The sequence below is a fragment of the Stegastes partitus genome, unplaced genomic scaffold, assembly GCF_000690725.1.
Source record: "Stegastes partitus isolate 25-593 unplaced genomic scaffold, Stegastes_partitus-1.0.2 Scaffold7, whole genome shotgun sequence".
NCBI lineage: Eukaryota > Metazoa > Chordata > Actinopteri > Pomacentridae > Stegastes > Stegastes partitus.
The window spans coordinates 1746203-1757126 of record NW_007577738.1 but is presented as its reverse complement, the minus strand read 5'-3'; the positions used below and the strand labels follow the sequence as shown (position 1 = coordinate 1757126).

At 37.7% G+C, this 10924-nt stretch overlaps 1 protein-coding gene across 1 annotated transcript in view; it reads right to left on the bottom strand.

Annotated features, from left to right (window-relative positions):
* itga4 (integrin alpha 4) overlaps positions 1 to 10924 on the bottom strand; it is a 31487-nt gene that overhangs the window by 16794 nt on the left and 3769 nt on the right. The window contains exons 5-11 of the mRNA XM_008282575.1: positions 9582 to 9649; positions 9241 to 9373; positions 4891 to 4976; positions 4678 to 4740; positions 4458 to 4598; positions 3516 to 3624; positions 1181 to 1275 (exon numbers count right to left, since the gene is read on the bottom strand). Of these exons, the coding sequence (XP_008280797.1) occupies positions 1181 to 1275; positions 3516 to 3624; positions 4458 to 4598; positions 4678 to 4740; positions 4891 to 4976; positions 9241 to 9373; positions 9582 to 9649 (695 nt within the window). The remainder of the gene's footprint in view (positions 1 to 1180; positions 1276 to 3515; positions 3625 to 4457; positions 4599 to 4677; positions 4741 to 4890; positions 4977 to 9240; positions 9374 to 9581; positions 9650 to 10924) is intronic.

The window sequence follows — 10924 nt, the reverse complement described above, 5'->3', positions numbered from 1 at the left end:
ACATTTTAAAGCATTATTTTAACAGAGCAGTGACCTCCTGTAAATAGTCCATAACTATTTCAATAACTTCATCAGTTTTTAGAGAAGCCGAAGTAGATTTTGATCATTTTTTTGATAAAAATGGGCCCACTTCCTGTCTAGATGCTAAGCTAAACCAGCATTTCCTCAGGGTTTTGTGGTGCTTACTCAATATGGTTTTGAGGTTTGGACTGTTGATCAGAGAAAATAGGGTCTGTAAATGTGTCACTTTCACACACTGGGTAATTTAAGTGGATAAGAAGAAAAAGAAAATTAGAAAATTACCAGAAGATGAATTTGTAATATAAATAATAATTAGTTTTAGCTCAAAAACATTGAAAAACTAGCTCCACATCAGCAACTGAAATTACCCATTTGGTTCACTAAAAACCTCTCATGTTTTTCTTCTAATTACAACAATAAAATACTGCTTAAGCATCAAAGAAAGAGAAAATATTGTCTTAATGTGCTATATAATGGACATATATAGTATGCAGTAGTATATACACTCATAAGTGCATCTTTTCTGTAAATAGAACATTTCATCTGAATATAGCATTTCAACTAGACCACTGGTCTCATTTTGAGTGAGTGCATTTTGTTGCTTTAACTTTGAACCTATGCTACTCTGTTCTACACTGATATTATTGACATTATTTTATTGTTTTTCTGTTGATTAATTTCCCCTCTCTTTTAACTATAAAGACCTATAAGAGATCAAATGAGGTTGATCCTTCTTGTTATAAATGTTATCACAGTGAATCTTTTCAATTATATGCATGTACGTACCCAAAAATATGGACAGACCTTCAACTAATTATGACTAAACACTTGTATTTTACCAAACAACAGCGATCACAGTGTGAATATTGTCCACACTGAAGACACAATTGTAGCATTAAGTGTACGTGGCACTTTTTATAGCAGCACAGTGATGTTTGAAGAGTGTGCTCGACAAATAATTATTTGCATCCCCTTTTGTATAAATTTGTGTGACAATAAAATTGTGTCTAACATTTGAGTTAGATAAAGATCAGATTACATTTTAGGATTAAATAAGTCAGATAAACAGTTCATGCATTTTTTTATTGCCACTATTTTCATAATATTACTGCTTAGATGGTCACACTCAGGTCGCTTGTGTCGCAGTAGATGTTTGTACCTGCGATGGAGTCGGTGAAATGCCCTCCTTCCTGCCGTTGTAGATGTAGACGGCTCCTCGGAGGTCGTCTTCCTGTGGGGCACCAACCGCCACATCTACAGACACACAATGTTTTTAGTTCTACATTTTCTGGGACTCGTCACAAACCTCAGCCTCCAACCACCTCAATGAGTTCCTTCTTTCCCGGCGGTCATTACTTTATGGTGTTTAAATGAAACTTTTAGAGAACTTAAAGCCTGTTGCAGAAAATATTAAGTAATCCCTAAATGTAGACTATCGTATATCATGTTTTGTGGATTTCTATTTTGATGCTCAGACACTTTCTCTCACATATTTCGATGTTCATATGCCAGCTGTTCATAAAAGGGATTGTTTGCAGGAGCACATGTAGTATATGTTTTGCTAAAAATCAGATGAGAGTCACTGGTAACCTATCCCTAATCTCTGAAGTTCATTATCCATTTGAATTGATCCATAAAAATATTGAATTAAAAAAATCTATACATTTTAAAGTATTATTTTAACAGAGCAGTGACCTCCTGTAAATAGTCCATAACTATTTCAATGACGTCATCAGTTTTTAGAGATGTTGAAGTGGATTTTGATCATTTTTTGACAAAAATGGGCCCACTTCCTGCCTTGATGGTAAACCAGCATTTCCTCACTGGTTTTACTCGTTGTATTCAGTTGTAATCGTGACATCAATTTTCTCATTTATCTCTCAGCAGGAAACAAAGCAGCATGTTTTTTTTTTGTTTTTTTTTTTATGTATACATATATTTCTCAGTCGGCTATATTTTGTCTATGAATTTAGGGGCTTCTTGTACATGAAACAAGCAATGCTAGGGGCTGTGTGTGGCTGTATTTGAGTACAGTAGTGTTATACAGCTAATCTCACACTCTTAGTTTAGTGTTTCGGTGCTATATAATCAAATTAAATGTATTAGCAAATTAACAATTTGATTGAATGATACATGAAAAGTTAAGGGGTCCTTTTTGTTAGTAAAATTACTCCTCAGGGGGATGTGAATATCTGAAACAAAATTTATTTCAATCCATACAAAAGTTGTTCAGAAAATGTAGTCAAAAATCTCACATGTCAAACGTAGATCACCAAAGTCATAGAGATTCATTCGGAGACTGTAAAAGTTTCTAAAATAATTCCAGGTAATCCATCAAATACTTGAAATATTCAGTGTGGACAAAAGTGGTGGGATTTCAGTGACAGCTCTAATCAAAAAAAAAATAAAAAAATCCAACCACTTAGAACATTTTAAGACCTTCTCTTGTGTGTGAACTTGCAATGCTGCTATTTCTGCTGGAAAATATTCAACAGGATGAAAGTATTCAAGATAAGTGCATAAACATGAGAAAACACCAGCATGGTCCTTTAATATTTAACCTGAGCTCTTTGATCATGTGAAGGTCTTTTAGGGTTAGGATTAGGGTTTGTGACTGATGCTGAATGTGGAACACACACATTCAGCATTAGTCACACACAGTCCAAGTCCTTATACGGAAATTTTGTCTTGCTTTTTGTCCCCTAAAAGGGAGACAAGTCAACACGTGTGACTTTGCACACAAATATGTCCCCACAACAAGAGTAACACAACTACACACAAACACGTCCTTTTATCTCACGGCAGCAGATTACAGGGCATGTTCAGCTACACAGCAGCAACAGTTTGTCATTACCATTTAATGAGCTTAATAACACACTCCACCCCTCACACACACACATGGTGAGGTGGTTGTGTGTATGTGTTGTGTAGGGGGTTGTGTTCAGGTCATGTTCTATGTTTCTTGGTTATCAGGATGTCACAACTGCTGCTGCTGCTGGTGTTGTTGGGCTGTGGCCACTTGGTGCTAAAACACACTGTATGATGTGTTTTTGGTTGTTTACTACAGTAGCAGTAATGTTGTAGTACTTCCTCGTACTGCATTGAGGCAGATGATCTGTGCAAAATGTAAGAAAGCAGCGCTTAAACCTCCATAATTACCACTGCTGAGGTGCCCTGGAGCAAATAGTGAACCACAGCTGCTCATTTGGAGCTGCTCAGTGGAAAACTTGAAGACATACTACTACTACTACACACATCACTACTATGACTAATACTGAAGAAGCAGCAGAGATGGTACCGCTAGTAGCTGCAGAATCTCCAGTGGTTTTCACAGCAGTAATAGCTATCAGTAATATCAAAAGGAGAAGTAGTATTAATAGTAGTAGCAGTAGTTGGCAGTGGTATCAACAGACGTAGTAGTGCTCTGTATGCTTAAAGTTGTTTCAACCCAAATTAAAAGCTGATAGGTGAGGTTGTGTAGGTGTGATCGTTACCAGGGTAACCGTCGTCGTCCAGGTCTCCCAGGTCAGCGATGGTTTCTCCAAACCGGGCAGCGTAGGCGTCACTGCCACTCAGCTGAAACTCTGCCTCGAGTAGCTTCGCCTGAGATAGTTTGAGAGGAAACAGGCAAATGAATCTTCATATTTATAAGCACACGTGCAAATAATAATAAAAAAAGAGGGCTGCATTCCCTTTAGCTGCTACAGTTGCAGGATGCTGCTCTTGTGCAAGTTGGCTCACTGGGTCACATAAATAGAACAGAGTTGTTGCAAAATCTTTGATTTCCTTGCAATCACAAGTGAAAAAGTTAATAAAGAAATGAACAGTTTGAAACACTGCAATTAGCAAAGGCTGCAAATGAGGAAGTACATTACGCAATGCAGCTGACCTCGAGTTGAAACTGCTGTCACTGGTTGTACACATTCATGCCGTCGTCCTTGTGTGACAAGTACGCTTTTGACGGTCTCACGTGGTAATGCTTCATACCATCTATTACACAGCTGTGGCTTGGTTTCAAAAACTTAGCTCACAGTTATCAGTCAGGACAACTGCAATTAGCTTTCATATCAATGTAAAGAAAATTTTAGCTGAATATATAGAAACTTAACAAATAAAACAGCAAATTCATGAACACCTCCATCCACTACATTTATGCAAGGAGTTGAGTGCATCGAGATAAGAAAGAAGACTCATGATTTACCCTCATACAATGGAAAAATGTGTGAAAAAGATCACTACAAGTTTCATGTATTATTTGAACACATTAAGGTCTCCTCAAACAAATCTGATGTTTTCATCTCTTTAGGGGAAGTTATACTCACGTATATACTGATATTATAAGTATGTAGCATTACAGGCTAATAGTTTATCTTGTGAAAGTAGGAAACTGCCAGATCCCAGATTCATTTTTACTATAAAACAGTATGTGTATTTACCTGTCCCTGGTTGATGTAAACATGAACTCGTCCCTCCTCTCTGGTGACACCTGTTGCCATGGGAGCGCCAACCAACAGGTCTGACAAACCATCCGAGTTCAGGTCCACCACACACACGCTGGAGCCGAAGTACGAACCCAGCTACACAAAGACACACATGTTAAGTGCTAAGTGCTCCATTGTTTTGAATGAAAGATGCTAATGCTAAATGGCTTCTTACCTCTTTTCCGGACACTACAGAGACGACTCGCAGCATGTTGTCGTCTACAGTGAAGATGAAGACCTGCACGCACATCGCAACTTTAACCATCGCAACTACACAGCACAATATCAACAAACTCAACAACAATTCAAGCTTCATCAGTGAGGATGAGGTGAACTGGATTGTCATTGCAAACATCCATACTTTCAGCAACAAGTACTCAGGTCCTACCTTGCCCTTCTGGTTGTATTGAGGAGCTCCACCCACCACCTCCACACTTAAAGGACTCAAGAAGTGACCAGCTCCGACAGAGTAACCTGAACAGCAGCAGGACGCAATGTCAGACTTATGTAATGTTTACGCAAATACTCCAATCAAGTACAATCAGGATGCACTATGGAAACACTGTACTTTTTACTTCACTATTTGACAGCTGTAGGTAATAGCACAAGTTTTATACAACACATTGTTAAAGATGAAACCAGCAATTATCTTAATTAACTTTTCACATGTGACCTATGTGTCTAGTGGAGATTTGTCATGTTTCAGATTCCTAAAAGTCATAACCAGTTCTATCAATTGGACATATAAAACAAAAGCTGTTTGAGGTGTAGAGAGGTCAAATTATCTAAGTTTTCACAACAACAACAAAAAGAACAAAAAGAATTCAAATTCGTCTTTAATGTTGAAATTTTCAATACATGTACCGAAAAATAATTCAGTACTTTTGCCAAAACCTTTGCTTGCACAATGTGCTGTTTTTATATGACTGGGTCCCAGTTCTGTCTTGTGCATGAGGATGCATATGGTTGTGCAGGCAGGTATGCAGTCAAGTCAGTGGTTACACAACCCCCGGATCCACAAGTGACAGTAACATGCCCACACAGTGAAGAAGAACAAGAAGAGCTTTCTAGAAATTGGCTCTGCACGTGTTTCGTGAGGAAGGAAATGCATCAGTGCAGCCATACCGCTCATTCTCTTGCTGCATGCCTGTGCACATTGCCATCCTGAAAGCTACGCTGCTGCCACTACCAGCATTTCCACAGCCCACCCCAGCATCCGCCTCCCGTTAGTATCATCGCTCCCCATTCTCTGCAGAGTTAAGCTCAATGTTTATTCGCAGGGGAGCGATGAAGTCAGAGCCCAGAAGCCAAACATTAATGCTGCTTTTATTCTGTATTAACAACATGTGTTTTTCCATGTGAGTTGGCCAACTTGAATTTTGTTTGTTTAAAAGAAAACTCCTCAGGGCACCTCTTAGTAGGGTTTTGACTACTGGTCTTTAGTATATAAAGGCATATTATAGTAAAGCTGTGTTGGTCCCTGTGTTGGTCCTGACTCTACACTTTGCAACTAAACCTCTAAACTTAATATGACAATAAGAAAAAAACAACATTTACATGCACTGATCGTAAATCCTTCTTTTATCCTGTGACGTTTCTGCCATTAAGCGTTGCAAGTTGGTCTTCATATATCAACTGACTGAAATGAACAAATCTGCGCCTTTATCTTTCCTCATATTCATTGTTACAACTGTACAGTATAAAACCTCTGTTTAGAGACAGTATATGAAGCTCAAAAGGGCAAAACAAGATGTGAAAAATAGAAATTACAGCGTGACCAAAGATGGTTAGAGCTTGGGTTTTGGTTAAGGCTACAGTGAGGGTTTGACATGTGTACATGTGGTTGAGGTAAACTTTGAAAAAGCTGATGTGAATTTTTGCTAACACTTAGAGTAAGCATTTGTATGTGAGTGTGTGAACTTGTGGGTGACAGAAAGCTGCACAAAGATGACCACAGCTTTTAAATGTGCTAAAACTAAAGCTGTTACTTTCTGTTCATTTGTGTTGATTGGTGAACTAAACTGCTGCACACACACAAACATGTACATGCACAATCCAATCTGAAGACAACTTTACGTGGGAGCTTGCGTTTTCATAATAACTGAAGAGACATTTTACAATCTGATCTGGTGCTACTGTCTGATCCTTAGCTTGCCAGTCTTGTTATTATCACCAGTGTTTGTGCACTACTTTTTGTCACCATGAGGACAGTGTGGATGTTTTCATCCAAACAGGGTGAAAGTAAACACCACCTTCAGCTAAAGAACATCACACCTTTTCTGCCTGACTTCCTTTTCAGCATGGAGAGGTGACACACTGTGTCGAAGTGCACTGATACAACCCTGCTGTTGTGCTTTTGATCTTCTGCACAAAAACGCCTCTTCAGTGTTATTTAATTCTGTGTTTTAGTTGTTACTTTTTTAATCAAGAAGGAAATAAACCTGATTGTTGCTGTTTTACAAGAAGTCCTGTAGGTTAAATTGAATAATTTTACGTCTGTTTTTCATATCATTTTAAACTGTGCTTGTCTAGAATCTTTCATTAAGTAAGTAAAGTCAAGATTACTTAACTGTCAAGCTAATAACACCAATAAAGCAACTTGACCAGTACATGTAATACATAATGAAATAAGAATCTCTAAAAAATGAACTCATGTATGAGGAAACAAATGTACACAAGCACGTTTTCTGAAAAACTTTCTTGTCAGTGGTTTCACACTATTTCACTGATCCAGAGGTGACAGCAACACCCAGAGTAATGGAGAAATGTACCAGCAAAGGCAGGGACGTAAAAGACTGCTAATAAGTCAACATGGTTCTATAAACTGCTGAATTAAAAATACTTCATATCAGATTTGCAAATTCTCCATGAAGAACAACATTCAACATATCTGAACAGCTCACACAGTGTAGTTTTCTAGAAGGATGCAGGTGATATAGCCCCTTCAATATTTAGAACATTCGCAAAAACATGAAAGAAGCAGACAACTCTTATTTTAAAACTATTAATTTCTAAGGGACAAGTTCACTAATAGATGGCATTCATGAGTCTTTTTTTCCCTGAAAACAAATGAATTACACACACCTACAACCACTGAATCTGTTGTCAAAATGTAATCAGACACAATAACATTCCACTATATTTTAAACTGTCACTTGGTGCCTGAACTTTGTGTTTTTCTTTATATAAATTACATATTAAATTGCTTCAATCTGAATGGCCATACTTGAAGAAGGATGAAAGGTCAATTTATGAAGACTTTTTCATCATAAATTGATGCAGACAAGTCTCAAATTGGTTCATAGGATTCATCAGAATGCAGGAAATGATAAGTCTGACTCTCAAAAAAAAAAAAAAGACTTTTTTAAATATTTATCCTCCCAAGTATTCATATGAAACATGCTCCCATGAGTTCAAAACAGTGTGTTCGGTTGAGAAACACTGAAGACAAACAACAAATGTTTGTTTAGAAGAAAATTCAAGGAACCGTCAAGTTTTTCCAACAACCCTACAACCGTTCTTCATGAGACGATGAGCTTTGCAAATACTGTAGCTCTCAGATGTAAATGTAACTGAAACTCACAAAAACACTGAACAACTTCCTGCAATACAACCCACTAACACAACATAGTAGACTGTAAGGAAGAGTACATACTGTATGCATGTAGAATGTCTCCTAACAGCACATAATCAGACACAAACATTTTAACTATCATCACACAAAAAAAATGTTAAAGACTAAATTCAGGACTTTTTATTACCTTCTAACAGAGCCTGAACACGTGAGAAAGTGCAAGACAAAGAGCAAAGAAGGACAAAGTGCCTCTGTGTGGTTGGATGAAAGGAAACTGCACCACCACAGCCGTATCTAAAATTATTGCATGCAAAATCAGAAATTCCACTGACACTGAGATAGAGTCCTCAATAAGCCATAAGCAACTGTAGCCATTGAAGTCATGCAAGCACAGCCTAACTAGTTTTTTACACGACAACATGGCTGGTTGACAGACGTTTATCATGATAACATCTTCATTTCAGAAGGACATATTACTGTGGCCGTATCTTCTTGTATCGCTCTGCAATGCAACATTTAAAACTGATCTTGCGACTTAATGTTTGTTAATATATCCACATCTTACTGAGAAGAGCAGATTTTACAGGAAGTTGCACGGCTTTCCTTTTTAAAAGCGACTGGTAATAAAAGATTCCCGTGATATGTGCCTTTTAATGTAAACGTGATAATGACAGCATGTGAGCAAACGACAAAAAAAACAAGAGTCTCAACTTATAGTCAGAGCAGAATTCTTATTAAAATTATTCAGAGATTTACTGCAGACTGTCAATGCATCATGTGATAGGACAGAGAAAACTCCTTTTTCCTTCAATAGCATTAACTTTTTTATATTTATTCCTGCCTTGCAATAGTAATATTTGTTCTATTTGCAAATCAGGTGCCAAATATCAGCAATTCCCCTGAGGTTTCCACCAAAGGGATCAATAAAGCTCTATTCTATTCTATTCTATTCTATTCTATTCTATTCTATATTGTACAATCAAGTTTGCTTCACCAGAAACCAAAGGCACCTCTGATACAGAAAGAAACCAGTAAACAGCAGAATAATCATTTGTGAAAGTATGGGCACAGCTGAAGCCCCGAGTCCCTTGCAAACACCCTAACAGCAGTACATTGGTAGCAGTATTATTAGTAGAACTGGTACAGCAGCAGTGTTTTAGTTACCCAGGTAGCTTCCAAAGCTGACAGCTCCATTCTCGTCATCCAGGTACACAGACATCCCTCGGCTGGATGTGTTGTAGACCAGAACCGAACCTGTCCAGTAAGATGTCCCCGGTGCCCCCATGATGATCAGATCCTTAAAAAGGGGAACAATATAATGTGATCTCTACTACAGCTCTGTTGAATTTATGATATACGTAAGTCGATAGGCTGACAGATATGAGCAGGAACCAGAAAAAAGCAGATGGCTTCCATTAACGTGTGCCTCTGAATGAATCACAATCAGTCCGCCGGTGGAAGACGAACAAGATTTTAACAAAGCTTGTTGTCTGTGTGTTACTGACCTCAGTCAGGAAGTTGGAAATTCCTGCCTGACATGATCCATAATCCTCTCCGAACTTCCTCTGGTGGTCTGAAAGAGACAGACAGGGATGTTGAGAGACGGTGAACAAACCATCAAGAACACAAAATCCAAATGTTTTCCCTCTGATGCCGAACAGCTGTTGGTTTCACACACTCTGCTGCCTTTGAGATGACATTCACTGACTTCCCTTGCCTTGCCCCTTACCATATCCTTAATCTGATTCTAATCTGAGCCATAAAACCAAGTCTTAACCCTCAAACAGCCCTTTGAAGGTGTGTCAAAAATATGAAACTAGATACAAAATGTGAGAACATCTACACATTTAAAAAACGTGCACATTGAACTGTTGAGCAGTTCCTGTTTTTGCAATCACAAAACATTTGGACGGTAACACATTGCACTGTTTGAAGCTACTAAAATCAGAAGAGAATAATGGGGCATTGTTTGATTGATAGATTTTGGTCTTTAAGTGATAAAAACAAGACAAAAACAAATAAAGAAAAAAAAACAAGAAAAGTGAAAGAAACAACGAGAAAGGCGTCTGTGGTAACAATAAACCTACACCGTCTTGGCTTTATGGAGCTTTTTAGTGAGTTTCAGCTCATTGTTTAGGAGTCATTAATCAACTTTACAACCTTGGTTCACTTTCCCCATTCTCATAGTGTCCTTATCAGAAACAGCAGGATCTAAAGCTCTAAAAATGCCCCGTACACAGCCTGCTCAGCACCAAACAGCAGACAGACACAGTTAGCGACAAAAAGGTAAACATAATGGAGCATCTAAAGAACCAGATAGTTTCCTCAGAAGTTGATACAGACCAAAAACAGAGCAGACATAAAAACTAAATTCGAGTCTAAATAAACATGAAACTGTTCGTTACCAAAGGTGATGAATAAGGCTTCCAAATGAGCAAAAAGCTGCAATTTCAATCAAATAAAATACATTTAAAACTTAGATGTACCAATAGGTATCGTTACAGTCAAAATATGGCAAGTTTTGTACAAAAATAAATATGCTGGACTTTATTGTGAGAAAATTTCACAACTATACATGAAATGATATTTAATTAAATGTTTTATTTTCTCATATGTTTGCTTCTATCTTGTGCTTTTTGCTGTGGTTCTCCTCATATTGCTCCTATGTTGGTTATGCTGAAACTCAAACGAATGTAGCTGTAGTTGAGCGAAACATTGTGCTTTATACCTAAGGTGTGTGAAATATGCATCCCTACATCATTTACGTCATCAAAGCTCAAACAGAGTCAGATATCTTAGTGCTTGCAATGACAAAGTTGAAATCAATCTAATTTAATATCATGTAGTT